At 42.2% G+C, this 19808-nt stretch overlaps 1 protein-coding gene across 9 annotated transcripts; it reads left to right on the forward strand.

Annotated features, from left to right (window-relative positions):
* The first annotated feature begins 1765 nt into the window (after positions 1-1765).
* Positions 1766-19454, forward strand: si:ch211-235e9.8 (uncharacterized protein LOC100002196 homolog). 9 transcript variants are annotated; one of them, XM_038698778.1, is made up of 10 exons: positions 1771-2072; positions 4427-4527; positions 4688-4793; positions 8019-8036; positions 13681-14025; positions 16382-16530; positions 16645-17244; positions 17350-17616; positions 17889-17935; positions 18052-19454. In XM_038698778.1, exons 1-9 carry the CDS (start codon positions 1997-1999, stop codon positions 17922-17924), a joined length of 1698 nt encoding a protein of 565 aa, XP_038554706.1. In that variant the 5' UTR covers positions 1771-1996; the 3' UTR covers positions 17925-17935; positions 18052-19454. The 9 variants fall into 9 exon arrangements, with proteins under 9 accessions (XP_038554702.1, XP_038554704.1, XP_038554706.1 ...); XM_038698774.1 differs by having other exon boundaries at positions 1766-2072; positions 16382-17244; XM_038698779.1 differs by having other exon boundaries at positions 1772-2072; positions 16382-17127.
* The last annotated feature ends 354 nt before the right edge of the window (positions 19455-19808 follow it).

Below are 19808 nucleotides of genomic sequence, written 5' to 3' on the forward strand. Positions count from 1 at the left end.
CATTTATTGGCTGAGCAGCCAATAAAGTTGATTATCATTTAATCTATCTATTTATATAAGGAGTAAACTTAAGTGCCACGCACGGACATTTGTTTGCTGTTTAGTATTTACACATAGAAAATAACAGCCATGATTCTCTGTCTTCTACGGAAGCCCTAAGCGGCCATTAGGGTAAATTTATTTTCACTCCGTTTTCCCGTGATCACGGGATGATTATCTTGTGATCTCGAGATAACGAATGTCGTTTTCCCGTGATAACGGGATCCTTTTCTCATGATTTCGAGATAACAAAATAGTAGTTAACAGTGGTTTAATGGTAATTTCAGTGTAAATATCAATGTTGCTGGTTAGCTCAGTTGATAGAGCACAGGAGTCATACTCTTGGAGTTGTGGGTTTGATCTTTACTGATCACTAATGCTCACAATAAAGCATGTGCTGGACTGTGTTCATCCATCAACCTATGGACTTTCCATTTCCCCATCATTCCCAGGCAGAGGAAATTCATTCATTCAGGGGAATCCATTTAACATTACACATTTCCGGAGGACTATTTCGGAACCTTTGAAATAGCCATTGAGAAATGTGTGATTGGATTCCCCTGAATCTCTTTATAAGAACTTTGTTGAAGAGAATAATAAAAAACACACTAAAGAAGAAAAAGTCATTGAAAGCAGGGCTTGAACACACAGTCTTAGATTACAAGTTCTGCACTCTAGCAACTGAGCTAACCAGACCCACTGGACACAAAAGAAACGCACCGGCCAACCCCTGTATTTAGCGACGATTATCCCGGTCAGAAAACAGAGTAAAAAAAAGAAATTTGAATGGCTGCTTTGGGCTTCCGTAGTCTGCTTTTCTATGAAATAAGTCCCATCATTTTTCCTGTAATTAGTTCTCACACAGCCCCTTCACTCTCCTCCTGAGCCTGCAGAAACTATGATAGTAAAATTTAATTTGAACAATATGGTCTCCAAAAACAATAATAAAATATGCACACTCTGTTTCAAAAGGACTTTCTAGCAGTACCAAGTGCTTGTGCGTTCTGGAACTTTTAAGTTGGAGATATATGCTGAGTGTGGACTCTTTCTCTCAAATATATGTTGGTGACTAAAGTCAGGGAAATGTCCATTCGAAGATTCAATTCTGCATCATTTCTACCCTGTAAAATCCTTTCTGGTGAAATTTAATAAAGATATGGTTGTTATGTGCTCTTTCTGTGATCTTCATGTAGAAACAATAGCTCATTTATTCTGGCATTGTACTTACACTAAGAAACTATGGAAAGATATATGTAGATTTGTGATTGATAATATTTACAGTGATTTTGAACTACTGTATAAAAATGTCATTTTTGGTTTTGTGAATGTTGATTGTAAGCTTAAAGACAAATATTTTTTGATTAACCTTATAATAATTTTTGCTAAGTATTATATCCACAAATGTTTACTAATGCCAAACCAATATTTACCTTACTCAGGAAAGAAAAAAATCATACGAATGATAAACTCATCCCAAAACAATTGAATTTATGTACTTGGACCTCCACACTTTTATTTTATTTTAGTCATATTTATTTTATGTATTCTTTATATTTTCCTTGCTATGTTTTTATTCCCCTGGCAAGTTCTCTATGCTCTGTACTCATACTGTTTATCTCTATGTTGTATTGAAGCAATAAAGTTTATGAACTGAAAAAAACCCCACTCCCTTCACTGTGGAATTAATCACTCCTCTCAAACATCATCTTTAGTCTCTGTGGCATTAACCACTTCTCTCAGTCATCTTCCGTCTCTGCCGTGGTGTTAAAGACTCTTCATACATTGGAGCTTGTCGTAGTGGCATCAACCACCCTTCATACACGGGCACCGGACAACATTGCGCAACAGAGGGCAGGTCTGTTCTCCGCCTCCACGCACGTTTCTCTGACTAGATCACACCAGCCATTCTTCCAGCGTTTGCTGAAGCATTTCCACCGTAGCCCCTCGGAGAGCAGCGATGTTTTCCTGCAGAGCGGCCTGGCAAAGGTGTGGGCCTTTGGCTCGGAGAGCCCCCCACAGGTTGCCCCGGGATGGTGAGTGTCATCAGGCTGCCAGGGGCTGAACGTGACGTTCTCTGTTTGTCGTGGGTCGCCTCTTGACTGTAATCGGTGGAATAGTACACGTTGTCCTCATGTGGATTTCTCTGCATTGCTGCATCCCCAAACTGACGGAGGGCAATGGCTGCCCATGGGATGTGAAGGTCAACTTGGCTTTTTGGCTGAAGTTGGGCAGAAAGGGTGTTGTGGTGCATTTTGGTCCCTCGTATTTAAATAGTGTGATTTGGTAGACAGTACAATGCGGTTGCACCTCGTGGTATTCTTTGAGTTCTGGTTGGAGTATTTCATAATGACACCAAACAAACAGTCGTGTATCCTCTGCCACAGTATTAAGCAGAGCAGCAGACTGCCTGCTCAGAGCTGTAATCCTGTCTGCCAGCTTGTTTCCAAACTTTATCAATGATGTGTGTTAAATGTTTAAACCAGGGTTAGTTTGGCCGAGACATTAACAATAACACTGTCAAGTAACGGACATGGGAGCTTTGTTGATTTTTGAATATTCATTTACGGACTATACATTTGTATATGACCTTCACTATACTGTTACTTAGGTGGAACATGGTCGCTCCTGTCAGTCACGTGGTGTGCGCGCGTGGCAATGGTCTAATGTAAAGAGTGCAGCGGCACGAGAGGCACACGCCACGAGCCGGCCGGTGGCCGCAGCTTCTTCTTCTTTGCTGATGACGCTACATAAGCATGAACTACAAACTGTCCGCGTTAGCATATGGGAGCTAAAAGGTCACGAACTTGAGGGACAAATTCGGTCACAACCCGTCATGACGTGTGCTGCCATGTTACCTCATCAGTACTGGGCTGTAATGGTTCTGGTACTTGGAGTGAGTGGACGCAAAGAATGTGGCCAGCTCGTCATTCCAGTTAACTATGACCGGTGGCTTTTTAGCTAGTTTAAGATTTACCTCAGAATGGCCAGGTGGAGCAGCCATTACACTTCCCCTGGTACATATCTAAAAAAAAAAATCCATTTCACCATGTTATTTATTTGCTTGTCCTCCTTTCAGACTGCTTCATGGTACTGTAGTGTGACCTGCCTTCCTTACATCAGAAAAACATGCTGGAGACCAGGACCCTGATCTCCACTCCAGTGGTCCCACTTAACTACAGCAGGGTATCATGGTCTAATCCGGTGCCTTCTTGACCCCTCCGTTGGTCACCAACTTTCACCACCTAACCCCCCTAAGTCATACCTTTTAGACTTGAGCTGATTAGCCAGTGTAAGTAACAGGATGCAAGAGGCCAGGACACTGGATTAGTTCCTGGGAAAATCAGTTGTAATACCTTCAACACAGGACAGGACAGTGCTCCAGTGTCCTCAACCTCTACAAGAACAACATTGACTTAGCTATTTTTGGACATTTATTAATTCAGGAGCAGAATCCATTTATTTATACAGTTATAATATTGATCAAAGTATCTGACGGTTGCATATCGTTTTTTGTTTAACAATTCCTTCCCCCATAGTATTTGGTTTATTCACCTATTTCTTACAGGCAGTCTAACATGTTTTTCATATAAAGTTTAGGCATAGCCAGGCTGGTGGATACACTGCTTTTTAATTCCATAGTACAAATAAGTTCTCTGTACCAGACAGTTGTGAATTGCTTTCAGCTACACGTTTTGTTTGTTGGAAGTGTGATTCTGGTGTCAGAGGGTTTAAGTGAAAGCAGAGTAGTGTTAAGAGGCGTTGTTGTTTGCTTGCTTGCCGGGAAGAAAAGGCTGTGCCAAACTAAAACAAAGGTTTTGCTTAGTCAAATGCAATACATGTTTAAGATGTTTAGCATAACTGGCTAAAACCGAACCAGTTTTTTCTTTCCAAGGGGGTGGAAAAGACTGCATCACTGTGCAGGCATCAGACATGCAACCACAGGCATATTTTTGGCAATCTAAATCTATCTCGCTAAATCCAATCAGAGAGGGAGGCCTCATGAGCCAGTAGAGTGCCCTAGGGTGCTTTCTCACCATTCTCTTTCACACTGAGAGAGCGAAAGCATATACGCTTGCGTGCAGCACATTATTCCTTTCCTGTGGGAACTTAACTAACTAGCCACCAGGGTCTGTCCAGGGCCAGCCATCTGGGGACACGTGGAGGCAAAGCAGTTTGTGTGAATGCAAGGTTGATTTAGATGCTTCATCTGTGTTCATGTCAGAAAATCTGTCTGTCTTTTTGAACCTTCTCTATTACATGTTTAGGTCAAAGTGAGGAGTATTAGTAGTAATAATAATAATAAAGTCTCTATTAGGAAAAATCTTCTGCATTATCAAATAATAGAGGTTTGAGAAGGATCTAACGTATGACCTTTGACCCCTTCCAGTTGTGCAGCGGCGGCCCATGTCGTCAGTTCCTGGCGGGTCCGGGGAGAACATAGTCTACGCCGTGCTGTGTGGGGGAGCCTTTGCTGGTGCTTTGTCATACGTATGTTGTGTTGTTTCTTGCAGTTCATCATTTCAGCTTCAGCACATTTATTGATACCAACATACATTATGTCCTCAATAAAGGTAATCTGGTAAAATGACACGGTTTGAATGTTTTGTTTGAGGAATTAGAAATAAACAGATTTTTCCTCTCTCCACAGGCATACAGCACTGTGTCCACAGACAGCGCTAGGTTCAATGATCGCATTGCGGAAATCAATGCCAGACCCAAGACTGAGTGGGTACCTAAACCATGGCCACCTAAGGGTAAGTAGTCCTCAGCTGGCGATTGCATTTTTCCTTCAGTTTACTGTAGAGTAGTGGTGATCACAGACCAGATCCCCTCCACTGGCTCACTGATTGTAGTGTGTGAAGTTATTCTCGATAAAACTTCGATCACTTGTTCTTGTTCTGTGGGTACAATCAAGAGAGGGTGTGGATCTGATTGCCAGTTTTATTTTAGATCCACTTCCACATTGGAAGGTCCAAAGCTATTCTTTCCCCTCGTTCTTTTTTATCATCAAGTGGCGAAAGTCCAGTAACAAGCCTTTAAAAAAATCTTTATTTTAGCCAGCAGTGACAGTCAGCTGCTTTTGCTGATTCAAAATGAGAAAGTTGGTCAACAAGAAATAAAATCAGCTGTATGTCATTAATGTTAATTTCATAAGTAACGTTCCTAAAATGGAACTTTGTTATTGTCATACCTGGTCAAAGAACATATGTGAAGGATTGCAAAGGAAAAGCTTGTTTATTTTGTTCAGATCTTTTATAGTGGAAGTTCTAACAGCTTCTTTTTTCTCAGGAAGTTCTTGACAAGCCAAGTTACTGTGACTTATCAGCCATATGCCACGGAAGTCACATTCACTATGTTAAAGCAAACAGCAGATGCGAGGCTCATTAACAGCACTGGATAAAACATAGCGTTGTTATTGTTATCGCTCTCTGCAGCTGCTCACTGTTGTGGGAACTAATCTAATAGTCAATACCGCCCATATGTGAAAGCAGCAGTGTGCTTTGTTCTGCACCATGTGAGGCTTAATGGGTCATCCTGTGGACAGCTCCTGGTGCTGAACTGAGGGCTGACAAAACAGAAGCAGAGAAAAACGTTTAATTTAATTGAATCATATTGTATTTTCTTTTAATAAAAACACAAATGTGTTTAATCAGTATTTAACCACAGTGACAAAAAGGTATTGTCATTGATTTTAAAATCGTTTTTGATTGCAGCGCATATTTGCTCCGCACATTCTCTCTCTCTGTCTGTCTGTCAGTCTGTCGCAAACACGGACAACAGACCCGTCTGAATTGAATGGTTGGTATCATGAACACCGCTGCACAAGTCTGTCCAACACAATGCTGTCAATGTCGGAGACCCATCTTATAAACAGTTATTAGCAAGCACGTAAGGAGCCTAGCTGATAAGGAGAGCTATGTTAACTTTGGAAAACAGCTGTCGAAATTAGCACGCTGTATAACTGGCAGTCTACAGGTGCGTTCGAGAACTGGCTGACTTTCCCCGACTTGATAGATGGGGGAATAAAAACAGCGGCGTCAAGTCAGTGACGTTTTGCAGCGCAGGTGTTGTGCCGAATTCTGCATGCTTGCCATGAATTGCATGCACCTCACGGGAGGTAACGCTCTTTTAGAAAAGAGGTGGATGCAAATCTCGGCAGGTAGCCTACAACATCCGTTTTGCTGAATTATGCATTTACTTATTAAGGTTTTTTTCAGACACTTTGCTGTTCACATTGTTTGAACGCGGTTAACGCCACATGTTTTTGCTGAATCTCAAGAAATGGTAGACTACTTTTACTAAGTGTAATAATATATTAACGATTCTTAACGTTCATTAAATATATGCAGATCATTTATCACTTGATGAACCCCACAAAGAATAGTATAGCGTTTAAAAGTACTTAAAAATACTGTATGCTGAGGAGTTGCCATGGAGCTCTAGAGACAGTGATTCGTGGAAGACCCCAGCACAACCCTTATTCCTGTGCCCTAATCATTTCCTATCAGAAGTGTAGTGCGTTTCTTTAGTGCACATGTAGCCCTCAGTTATTTTCTTTGGCTGCTCTGCCTCACCGTGAGCAAAAAGATTGAGTTCACCCCAAGCAAAGGATTGTGGGACTGTCCCAGATTATCCCCTGCTTATTTGAGCAGCGAGGGAACGTCACTAACCCAACGCACAAATGGAGAGACTCCCAGCTCAGTCTGACAGTCTGTTGGGAGAGTGGCCATCTTGTTGTCAGTAGCTTAGACACACACACACACACACACACACACACACACACACACTCAGTGCCTGGTGTCCTGCCTGTGTATTGTAAGCGTGCTGGTGAAGGGCTTCAGGACTGTCGGCAGTCAAACCAATTTAAATGTTTTTGAAGCCAACCAGCACAATCCCAGGACTGCTCTCAGACTTTTTGTTTGACTGCTCAGTTAGAGTTTCATAAAATCTTACAGATTTGGATAAATAAGTAGACCTGAATGGATTAGTTAACAGAATAGTCCACTGACAGCAAATTACATTTACTCATTCAGCTGACTCTTTTATTCAAAGCGACTTATAATTGTAGAAAAGTATGTCGCCTCTGAAAAAACTAGGGGTGGTGTTATCTTATCCACTGCTCCATCGCCGCCCGGATCCAACAGACAAGCTGAGAATATAAGCGCGTTTGACGTGATGCATGCTGGACATAATAATAAATAAAAATGGACTTTCGCCGACGGAGGCTAGGCTCACATGGGCAACTCTCCTCCTTGTTTACCTAGCTTGACCGAACGGAGCTTTTTCCTGTTTTTTAACGGAGTATCCGACTCTGCCCACATAGCGACGAAGTCTTAAACGAGCTTGTGCCTCGCGTCTGCTGATGTGGTCGCACTTTTGAGAGTTTGTTGAAGTCACCCAGACATAGACAAGTTTTATTTTGGCCTATTTATTGTAAATGACAGTAACCAGCAACCTTTCCTGATTCTGTAACAGAGTTGGGAAAATTCTAAAGAACGAAACCAGACACTTTTTTACTGCTCATCAACTGACTTGTGCCTTCAGACTGACCAAAATGAACAAATTGTAAAACCTGTTAAACGGAAAATGGAACCATACGTTACCTGATTCTTTAGACCGACAGGAAAAGTTCATTTAACATCCCAAAGAAACAAACCCATGGTAAACCCTGCTTTTCTTCACTGCCTATCAACCGATAACCGGTCGAGGCAGATGGTCGTCCACCCTGAGTCTAGGTTCTGCTCATGGTGGAAATTGTTGGGTCTCTGTACATAATGTCATAAAGAGTACAGTCTAGATGACTCTATATGAAAAGGGCAATGAGATAACTTCTGTTATGAATTGCATCTATATAAATAAATATCATTTAAAAATAAAATATAATATAAAATATAAATAAAACTGAACAACTGAGTACTGTTGTTGGCTACTTTGGCTTGTTCCTATGTTGAAACACTGATGTTTCTGTTTGCTTGCAGGCAAGGACGATGCAGAGGGTAAGTCGTGTCAGAGATTTAGCTTTCATTCACTGTCACTGCCTGAGAACGTTCTGAATGCTCACTGACACGTTGGCATGGGCTTGATTGGGCTTTTAATACTTTGACTCTCCCGATTCCAACATTAGTTGCTGTGACAACTCATGATCACACTAATCACTGTATGTCTCTACCACTCATAGTTCCAACATTGGGAAGGAAATTAACCAAATGATGTACATAGAAATGAAAATGTCATCACCTAACAGACAGCTGTCCCAACCAACACAGAAATATGCAATATAAAATGAGGGATAATAAAGATGCCAACCTATTGTATATCACAGTGCCATGTCAAGTAAAATTAAAAAGGGAAACTGAATTGGTATTGTCCAATAATGTCACCATAGTTGTATGAGGTGTCCAAGAACAGCAGAGTAAAGCAAAATAAAAATCGACTTGCAAGCAACTATGTGCATGGTCCATGTACCCGACACAATTGTGAATGAAAGGTCACTGACCCTGAGCGATCGGGAAGCCAAGAGCATCACTGACTAATGCTCAAACAGGTGGTTTCACACACGTTTGTATGCAGGCTTGGGAAGGCTCACATGGACTAATTAAAAATCAACAAATGCAGCGTGCATGAGTGCAGTTATTGAAAATAAATGGTGTAAGAAGAAATCCGCAACATATGACAACATCTTTTCTAAAAGATTGTGATGAAAGTTTTGGGGTGGGTTTTTTTTGGAGTGAAATTGTGGGAATAAGTGAAAACTGCAAAGGTAGATGTTTTGATTTGTTCAACTTGAGAATTATAGTTGAATCATTAAACAGTACCTCCAGGATTTCGCGGACTTAACCCTAACCCTGCATATTGAAACCAGCTTACCTTGATTTTTTTCGGTGCTCCTAATTTACCAGAATGCAACAGCCTGTGTCACAGTGATTTGTCTCGTCTGACGTCTCCCATGTGTTTCTGCTAATCTGTGTGTCAGTAGACAATTTTTGTTATATTAACCATAATACTGCCCGTTTTGCAAAACAAAAACAACTTTTGTAGGCAAATGTGAGATGTTGGTATCAAACATTTTCGCTGCTTGTAATTAGGAAGTAACACACTGACGTATGAAAACATGTTGCGGAAATGGCGATGATTGGTCAAAATTCACACTGGATTCACAAGGATTTGCTATATAGTTTTGATCGCGACAACGCAAAATCCTGGAGGGACTGAATAGAGAGCGCTGGGCAAGGCAAGATTAATCGTATACCACATTTAACAACACGGCAATTCAAAGTGCTTTACATAGAACATAATAGCAGAAAACTACGAGTTAAATAGAAAATAAAAAGGACAGTAAAAGTTACAGAGTAAGATTTTATTCCAAAAGTTCAAATTTGTTTTAATAAAAGATGGCGGCAAACAGAAAAGCCTTGTTCAGTATCAACAGGGTTATAGCAACATCTATAACTGTACACAAGAAATGTCAATAATTGGCAGGTTGTCTTAAAATTACTAAGCATCTCGATACACTCCAGAGGATCCTGAGTTTTCCTCCAGACTGTCAATTTTGTACACATGCCATCTCAATCGAACATTCATGATCTTTCAGCTGGGTGGCTGAAGATATTTCACAAACTTGCTTATAAACAAAGGTAAAGGATTCCCATCCACATCAGTGCAAATTTGAGAGCTCAGCTCCATACACATAGTTCTGATTGGCCTGTTTGACTTTCCTTAGTCAAATAGTGTGGGTCCAACACACTGCATGGTTGATATTTGACTTTGTTAGATCACAGTGGATGTTAATCAGAAGTTTGTCAAAAGACGGGTAAAATAATGAATTCTGCTGAAGATGAACTGCTCAGCACGTTGGATGGAGATGTGCTTGTTCAAAACCTATGCTGGCCATGAAATGCTTAGTCACATTTTCTCTGCTTGGAGATGTGGATAGACTATAAACATGAAAATCTAGTCCCGGATGCTGGAGGCCTCACCTCAGATGTCCTCAGCATATTTTGTATGTGTTCTTTGATAGAGGGCCTTGTTAAATCACAAACCATTACGTTACCAGATACTGTGTACGATATAACAAAAAAACCTTGAGAAGCAAGGTTGGTAGCAAAGTTTTCAAAAATCTCTCAACTGACTTGCCTTGAATTTCAAAACTTCCACTGTGAGCCAGGAGCCACGTTGTTAAGAATGCACAGAAATACAGTCATTATACAATTCAAAAACAACAAATTCACAGGATGCTATAAACGATTGTGATCCCTCATAATCTGTTTGTGTAGCTAAATATTGGCTTTAGTTAAATGCCCGTAGTTGCAGTTCATCCTACTCTGTAGTTTGGGAACATCATGTAGCATATTTATTTACTTACTATATTTATTACCTATTCTTCATGGAGCTTGGCTGTACCTTGCCAAATCTGTCCCATGTTCCCCTCGATCCCTCTTTTCTCTCCTCTCACTCTTCATTGTGTCCTTCATACCTCTTGTATTAGCAGATGTAGGCTAGACTTTAAATAAAAACAATGGACCTCATGCAAGAAGTGAGACAAACTGCTATTTGTAATGTTTTCCTAATGACTTCTTCTCATAGCACACTTGCCCTTGACATCGCCAGCTCATCTAGCTAGCAGCCCATCATATATATAGCTATCCATCATTTGCTAATGTACATTCACATAGACCCTGTGGTTGACTTTAGACTAACTGACATTGTTGTGTAACTTGACCTTTTAGCTTTTTTAAAAAGCTTCCAGTCTCTCTAACTCTTTGTGTCTTTACTCTTTTCAGTGTAATGGTAAATCTAAGGTCCTCAGTGGCCGCATGGATATTCGTCCTAGAACTGGACTCTTTGGATCTGAACCGGAAAACAAAACCCCTCTCTCCTCCTTTCCTCCTCTCCTGTACTGCTATGAAAGAAAGAGTCCTACTCTACTCAGCCTAAAACCTTTTGGACGTTTCTGTGAAGGATATTAATTCTTTTTTTCTGCATTTCTTTGCCTCTTGCTGCTAAACGGTAACGTTTAAATCTGTGAAAGGATACATGGACTTGACAGAAGTATCCACAAACCAGTTTGACAGATGTTTCGTTTGTCCATGGACTATATCAATGTTAACACCATCTGGTTTTGAGTGTTTAAAAAAAATAGCTTTTGTTTGTGAGACATTTGCCAGTTTGGCAATGCTATCAAGCAATGCTATCTATGCTAACACATTAGCATGCACTATTGTGAGTGATAGTAGTTCATTAGCACAAAGGGCCCTGTCAGCTGATGTAGCCGGCTGTGCAGTCAGCACTATCTCGGATGAACACATGTATCTAGTGGTCATTGATATTTATTTCCAGCAGTAAAAGTCCTGTTCATTGTCTGTGTGGAAGGTGTTAGGTGACAATCGGATGACCATTCTCAGTGAAATCATCTTTAGATAATAACTGTTTCTTTGATTAAAATAGTTAACCACAACTCTTACGGTGACTTTTGGTAAGAAACATCTAAGAACTGGATGTCAGAATGATGCTGCACACACTGCTAGCTGCAGAAAATAAAGAAACACAATAATACAATCTTTTTTCTCAATTGCAGCAATGAAGTGTTGTTGAATTTGCACCAGCAGGCAGGCTATTATCACTCCCAATAGTCACTGCAAAGTGTTGAGCACCTGGGTCAAAGTTGATCCTTCAACTTGGTGTATTTTTGTTTATAGTTGATGTAGAACAAATGGAGGTATCTGTCAGTTATGGATTAAAGACGCACAACCTACCTGGGCTGTCTCGGTGTCTGTCTCAGACTCGCTTACAGAGTTCCTGATTACTGATAGCTTATTGGTTGGATGGTAAGAACAAAGATTCAAATTCACCCCCTTACCCTGCACCTTAACCTGCATTCCCTACCCCCCGTCCCCTTGTCATGCTCCACCCTTTTGAGTTTGCATGCAGTTTGTGTAGTAAATGTACCACCTCTGGGTTTTGCAGATGAAGTATTCACTGAGGCAAAGGTAGGGTTTGGAATGGGATATCTGGAAGTAGTACTTCTCGGTCAACCTGCTAGGAAAATATGATCAGATTTAGATAGAGTGATGGTTTGTTTTGGGAACATCCCCCACATTGAGTTCAAGGCATGAGTTGTTGCTCTTTTCAGCTGGCAACAATTACTACTTCATAAAACTCGGAGAGTAAGTTCAAAACACTGTCTGTTACTTTTAGTCTATTTCTGACCAGTGTGCAGGATTTATTTTTCCACACTGGGATTTTTTGAATTGGGTAAGATTATTCATCCTAAAATCAAATGTATTCCCCCCACGTTGTTATAGTTGTTGGAAGTTCCAATAAATGGGACAGCCCTACTACACTTTAATAGGTATTACGAAACATCTTTGTTTCAGATTTTCTCTACATCATTCATCTCACACCTTGGATGGAAAGAGTAATGTTTTGCCTTATTGATCTACACTGAACAAAATTATAAACGCAACACTTTTGTTTCTGCCCCCATTCATCATGAGCTGAACTCAAAGATCTAAGACTTTCTGTGTGTATTTCTCTCAAATATTGTTCACCAAGTTTTGAGGGAGCGTGCAGTTGGCATGCCAAAACTTGCAACATCTGTGGCATTTTGCTTTGGGATGGAACTGCACATTTTCAAGGGGAATTTTATTGTGGCCAGCCTTAGGAACACCTGTGCAATCCCCATGCTTTCTGATCAGCATCTTGATATGCCACACCTGTGAGGTGGATGGATTATCTCAGCAAAGGAGAAGTGCTCACTAACACAGATTTTGACAGATTTGTGAACAATATGTGAATGTCCACCAGAGTGCCCTTGAATTATATGTTCATTTCTCTACCGTAAGACGTCTCCAAAGGCATTTCTGAGAATTTGGCAGTGCATCCAACCGGTTTCACAACCGCAGACCACGTGTAACCACACCAGCCCAGGACCTTCCAGCATCCTTACTTTCAAGGTCATCTGAGACCAGCCACCCGGACAGCTGCTGCAACAATCTGTTTGGGGTGGTGATGGCGCATAGATAAGATGCTTGCCTTTGGTGTGGGAGAACCGGGTTCAATTCCCACTGTGACCCATCCACCACGGTGTCCCTGAGCAAGACACTTAACCCCTCGTTGCTGCAGAGGCGTGCGACCTCTGACATGTATAGCAATTGTAAGTCCTGCTAAATGAATAAATGTAAATGTAACCAAAGAACCAAATATATATAACCAAAGAACTTCTGCACAAACTGTCAGGAACCGTCTCAGGCACAGATACGGACTGATGGCCTTTTATTGTGGCCAGCCTAAGGAACACCTGTGCAATACCCATGCTGTCTGATCAGCATCTTGATATGCCACACTTGTGAGGTGGATGGAGAAGGAGAAGCGCTCATTAACACAGATTTTGTTCAGCTCATGATGAATGGGGACAAAAACAAAAGTGTTGCGTTTTATAATTTTGTTCATTGTACTTACCTGCAGCTTTTCAAACTGCATGTGTCTGTAGACAATACACTCTGCTGCACGAGTGGTAAGTAGATCTTAGAGTGGGTGGCTGGGGATCAGTAGCTGCTTACTGTAGTTAACTGAATGTGTTCGCTCTGTGAATCAAACAATGCTCTTGCTAATACACTCCTCCTTCTGGTTCTTGTGATCCAGGTGGAGAGGAGGAGGAGGAGGCAGCACCTGAGGAGGCCAGTGTCGAGGCCGAGGTTGGCAAAGTAGAGGCCGCTGCTGATGGTGAGGCAGAGACTGTAGTGGAGGAAGTTGCTGAGGCAGTTGCAGAGGCTGCTGAGGTCCTTGCCGAGGCGGCGCCCGAGGTGGCGGAGGTCGTTGCAGAGGTGGCGGAGGTCGTTGCAGAGGCTGCGCAGGAAGTGGAGGCAGCCGCAGAAGAAGTGGCCCAAGTTGCAGAAGTTGTTGAGGAGGCCGCCAAAGCTGTTGAGGAGGCCGCCCAGGCTGTCTCAGAACCAGCCGCCATCACCACTGAGGAGCCTGAAAGCAACGGTACGACTTCTTCATCTGAGGAGGAGGCCGCTGCCTCTGAGGCCTGAGGTTCCACACATTCACTACAGGGAGACGCACACTATCAGACACACACATGACTATCTCTAAACCACTTAAATTAAAACCCTCCCTCACAACACTGGTAACAATAAAACCAGCTGTTCCTCCTCAGGTGCCTGGGTTCACCTCTTACTGATCATTCTCCTTTGTCCTCCTGAAAAGTGTATATTTTTTTTCTCATAGTATTTATTGGAGTCGGTACTAAAGGTCAGCACTGTGTGCAAATTAAGCGTTCCTTCACATAACGATGAGATATTTCTGGTGTGCAGCGTAGATCACTGTATGATGTCTATTTTTTCAGATTATTATGTGGCCTAGAGATGCCATCTTCTCAGCAGGCTCCTCTTGATTTACAGCTGCACACCACAGCGAGTGAGGTCTTTATGTGACACTCATTCGCAGTTATGGGTAAAATAAATGTGATCACTCTGTTAATACCAACGTCGTTTATGCAGATTGGCCCTGATTTTGCACAGTTAATATTACTAAAAACCTGCTCATTATCCTGTGAGGATACCACAAGTCTTATATCAGGTTCAACCAACCACACACAACTATAGAGACATGGCAAGAGTACAAGCAGTAACACCCCTCAAATGCTGTGATAATCGATATGGTATCTTTGTTCTGAAGCCCCTAATGCTATTCTGAGATTTGACAAAACATTGTATTTCTTTAATATCAAACCTCTGTAATGTTGTACTGCTTTGCTAGGTATCACAGAGCAGATAGAGGCCTGTTTATCCTCAAACTGTCGTACAGTTGTGTATATCCTACAGCCAGTTGAGATGGCTCTGAGATTGTGTACAAACTTTGTAACTGCTGCAGTGTGTTATTTTCCCTAAGTGTAATGTGAAACTGTTGGAGGAATCATTAGGTTGCTGAGTGATTCAAGCCATATGTGATCATAATTTTATTTTGCTTATAACTGGATGAGTACAGCACACGGTTTACAGTAATTGAGCCATACAATAAAGCTTCTATCAAACCGGAAAGGTTTACTGACGTCTTTTAATTTGTCTGAATTGGTCTTTTTACAGTAATTTGTATTGTTGCTTTTTAAGGACATTTCTAACTAGACATTTCAGTTTAACAATTATATTATCAGCACCTTTTATTTATTTTTTTCCCACAAGTCTTATATAAGTAACCGGCTGCTCCCGAGAACGTACTGTACTGTCCTGACTCGAACCGGTGACCTCGGGTACGGGAGGCAGACACGCTGATGAGGAGGCTAATACCCATGGGCACTAGCGTCAGTCTCCAGTGCGTCCTCTAAGGTGTCGGGGAGTGAGGTTTACTCAGTGCACAGCCTCGCTGGCTTCCATCACATATACACAAACCTGCCCTTTCATTTAGTGAGCATTTTATCAGGCATCTCCTTCTCACCACATTGTGCATCCAAATCTGCTTTTTATCAGAAATGCACTGGGACCTCTGCATTCATCAAGACACAACCCTTGCTTTTTGCACGGTGCTATCCTTTTAAGGGGTGTATTTTCATGATATACCTAATATATGTCCTATATGTGTTTTGAATGTGAGGTTTTGAATGACTCAGGTCAGATGAATGGTGTTATGCTTCTCATTATTGTCTGTCTCGTTTTTTTTTTAATCTTGAACAGAGAACAATGTATTTTGACTCGGCCGATACTAGTTTTATTTCAGATACTTACTTACTATATGGATTAACATCTTTTTTTAAACTATAAAATGTCCAAACCAGTTCATGCTGGATCTTGACAACGCATCTATAATTTCAGAATGTTTTGTTAAAAACAAATTGGTTGAGATCTCATTATCAAATTCTTTTACCTGAAATATTTATCCCCAATCAAGTATTGAATATGTTGTCAGATTTACGTATTTCTTGCTAAATAATAAATTTAAAAAGAGTTTAAAGCGGTGTATCCAAACCCTGCCAAAATTAATGCCATTATGAATACATGTGCTTTTATCTGTTAGAAAAATATACAGCTTCCTGTAGAATTTCCAATTATGTGGAAGTACTTCATTGGTGTGTGGCACTGCATCAGTGTCTATAGTGACTAACACGGCTTTCCTGTAACAGCTTTGTTTATCTTCACTTTCTTCCACTGCTGGCGGTTGACCTTGCACCTGCATGTTGGCACAATCCACCAGATAGATTTGCTGAAACTAAATTCTCTAACACTACTACGCTCTCACAAATGCCCAACAAGTTACCTTGGCTAACCATCTCAAGTTGTGTAAGCTAAATGTGGAAAATATAACTTGAGCATCAGTGATGTTTGGATGGCTGGATTTTGTGTTGCAGTGCTGCTGGCAACTGCCTCTACTGTAGAGGTACTGAAGACAGCTGAAGCCAAGGAAGAGTTGGCACCCGCCATAGAGGACGCCAAAGAGGAAGAGTCTTCGCCACCAGTAGAAGAAAAGCCTGTTGAAGAAATTGCATCAGTAGAAGAGGCCCCTGCGCCAGTGGAGGTCGCACCAGCAGAAGAAGAGGCCCCTGCGCCAGTGGAGGTTGCACCAGTAGAAGAGGCCCCCGCGCCAGTGGAGGTTGCACCAGCAGAAGAAGAGGCCCCTGCGCCAGTGGAGGTCGCACCAGCAGAAGAAGAGGCCCCCGCACCAGTGGAGGTTGCACCAGTAGAAGAAGAGGCCCCTGCACCAGTGGAGGTTGCACCAGCAGAAGAAGAGGCCCCCGCACCAGTGGAGGTTGCACCAGTAGAAGAAGAGGCCCCTGCACCAGTGGAGGTTGCACCAGTAGAAGAAGAGGCCCCTGCACCAGTGGAGGTTGCACCAGTAGAAGAAGAGGCCCCTGCGCCAGTGGAGGTTGCACCAGTAGAAGAAGAGGCCCCCGCGCCAGTGGAGGTTGCACCAGTAGAAGAGGCCCCCGCACCAGTGGAGGTTGCACCAGTAGAAGAAGAGGCCCCTGCACCAGTGGAGGTTGCACCAGTAGAAGAAGAGGCCCCCGCGCCAGTGGAGGTTGCACCAGTAGAAGAAGAGGCCCCCGCGCCAGTGGAGGTTGCACCAGTAGAAGAAGAGGCCCCCGCGCCAGTGGAGGTCGCACCAGTAGAAGAAGAGACCCCCGCGCCAGTGGAGGTCGCACCAGTAGAAGAAGAGGCCCCCGCGCCAGTGGAGGTTGCACCAGCAGAAGAAGAGGCCCCCGCGCCAGTGGAGGTCACACCAGTAGAACAGGCCCCTGCGCCAGCAGAACAGGTCGCACCAGAAGAAGAGGCCCCCGCGCCAGTGGAGGTCGCACCAGAAGAAATTGCACCAGTTGAGGAGGCCCCCGCAGCAGTAGAACCTGATGTTACCACAGCTCTGGCTGAAGAACCAGTCACCACCACAGTTGTGGAAGAAGTTGCTGCACGCCCTACAGCTGAAGTAGCTCCTGCGGAGACCCTGGCAGAAGGTCCCAAGAAAGAGTTCATTGTTGTGGTTCTGGAAGGAACACCTAAAGCGGAAAAACGGCCCAAGGTGCTGGGAGTAGGGCCCATGACTGGTAAAATCATCCCAGGTCCAGATGATGACGATGCCCCTGCTTCTGAGGTACCAGACTTACTGATAAATTGATCTCAGATTGATGAAATATTTCCATGTCTGGACATTGATCAGTAGAGGTGACCAGAGCACATTTGTCATATGTCCCAGCCTTGGTTGTAGAGTTTAACAGTATTTTAAGGACCAGTTGGAAAGACCATCTTTTATTATCAGGATGCCTAAGGATAACTAGATATGTAATGAAATTTTCACCCCTGCTTGTCTTAATCAGTGTGGGCTTCAATAAAACCACTCTAACATTGGTTTCCAACTTTATTCAGGGTAGGCGACGTCTTCTTAGGATGCAAATGCAGTAGTTTCAACTAAGGTACTGAACCTTTTATTATTTTTACTATGGTAGAGTAGGCTGCAGAAACACCCCTACCCTTCATGTTCACATTCTTTATACATCAGGTTGACTTTCGTCTTTGTCTTCCATCACAGTAAACTTCTCCTGAATGACTTTGTCCTGCAAAAGAAGAGGATGTGCCTTTCTCCAACGCTTTCCCTTTCTCCTTTTTACCCCTAAAAACACAACAGACTAATACGTAGTTCCAGTGTAAAGATACACAGAGTATGTATTGCTTAGAACATGCCAGCTTAATGGAACGGTCATCCCATCATATTAGCAGTGCCCATATGGCCCATTACTGTGACACTCCCCACTGACTTATATGTCTTGACTCAGAGATCCCTGATGAGCCCGGTCAGTAGCTGAACAGATGTCTGGTTTATCTTTTAGTTGCCTCACTAACAGTTTTTGTAACTTCGTAACCTGCTTACTGCTGAGCCATTCACTCCAACCCATGTTTACTGCCTCAAGAATCACCCCAGTGGAATACATTGAAACTCCTCACCACATCCAGTTAACCCAGTCACTGCCCAGCCACTTGGGGTGTGAGCTTACAGTGTTATATCTTAAAGCAAGGAGTGTTTTGAGTCACCAGCATTCTTTACAGTACCTGACCTCAGGTTTTTTTCTTCTGCTTCTCGGTGTGAAAATAAGCAGCAGGAAACACTTGCTATATTTTATCTTTATGAAGACACCTGAGCACGCTGGTTCAGCAGCCCATGTACTGTAGCTACCGTCCTACCTCAGTTTCTCCTGTTCCAGTCTTTAAAATGACCCCTCGTGATTCTATCACAGTGTTACAGTTCCCAAGCCAGCAACACACTTGCTAAGTCACTAACTACAATAAGCTGTACTATGATCACAGACACCTGTGAAACTAAAGGTATTTACAGTTTTAAATGCTTGTTAAATTGTGAAACAAAGAAAACTGCTCTCATCGGGTTAAAACTCTAAAGCATATTTCACTTCTGGCCACCCAGTTGGTGATGTCACAGCAGGTATTTTTCCCTTCACAGCTGTTAGAAAAGCTTTTCTTGTTTTGTTCTAGCAGTGAGTCCCATGTGGATGTGTAATGTAAAGGCTTGCAGCAAGTATGAACAGTCATGATACTGATGTGCTGGTGTGACATGAAATGTGTGTTTGGAAAGCGAAGCAGTATGTCTGAAGAGAGGTCTGTGAAATGCTTTGACAGCTCTGTAGTCCGCTCTTCCTTGATTCCCTCTTTCAGACTTTCTCACTTTTACTATAGACTTCCTGGCTTTCTCAGCTTGGCACATGGTCATTGAAACAGATCTGAAATCACTGGGGGGAGAATCGGTGTTGGTATGTATTTTAATAATTAGATTCAGAAAATTACACTCCTTGGTGCTCGCAAGCAGGTTTCTGTAATAGGATGTGAGTGAATGTCTTTGACTTAGCAAAGGACATAAACTGTGACTGTTCCACATATTATTGTTTTTCTTGGTTTTGCAAAATAAAAAGGGATAAAACTGGATTTTTGTCTGCGGTGTTTTTTTTCCCCCAAGAACACTTGACCACTTGACTTAACCTAGGATGACATCATAGTGTGTGTGCTGTAAAGTCACAAAATAATGTGCAAGAAATAAAGTTCTGACTTTATGTGTAAAAAATTAAAAAAGATTTTTAAGATAAAAGTGCTTAACACCTTGAGATTGGTGGGCAGTGTGAGTGTGGTTACTTGCAGGTAAAAAAAAATTTTTTTTGTTTCCACTTAACCAGAATAGAAAAAGTTTAATGTACACTGGTGTGAATAAGTGTTTGCCCTATTCCTGATTTATTTATTTATTTATTTATTTTTGCATATTTGTCACACTGAAATGTTTAAGAT

This window comes from Micropterus salmoides, unplaced genomic scaffold (genome assembly GCF_014851395.1).
Source record: "Micropterus salmoides isolate LMB-PRFRI ecotype aquatic unplaced genomic scaffold, ASM1485139v1 Ms_hic_scaffold_5, whole genome shotgun sequence".
NCBI lineage: Eukaryota > Metazoa > Chordata > Actinopteri > Centrarchiformes > Centrarchidae > Micropterus > Micropterus salmoides.

What these genes read in the sequence shown, in the direction of transcription:
- si:ch211-235e9.8 (XM_038698774.1), top strand. Translation starts at nt 1,997, where the DNA reads ATGTTTTCCTGCAGAGCGGCCTGGCAAAGGTGTGGGCCTTTGGCTCGG. An exon ending in TTGCTGGTGCTTTGTCATAC is followed by an intron (nt 4,528 to 4,687) that starts GTATGTTGTGTT and finishes CTCTCTCCACAG; the next exon opens with GCATACAGCACTGTGTCCAC. An exon ending in TGAGGAGCCTGAAAGCAACG is followed by an intron (nt 14,026 to 16,381) that starts GTACGACTTCTT and finishes TTTGTGTTGCAG; the next exon opens with TGCTGCTGGCAACTGCCTCT.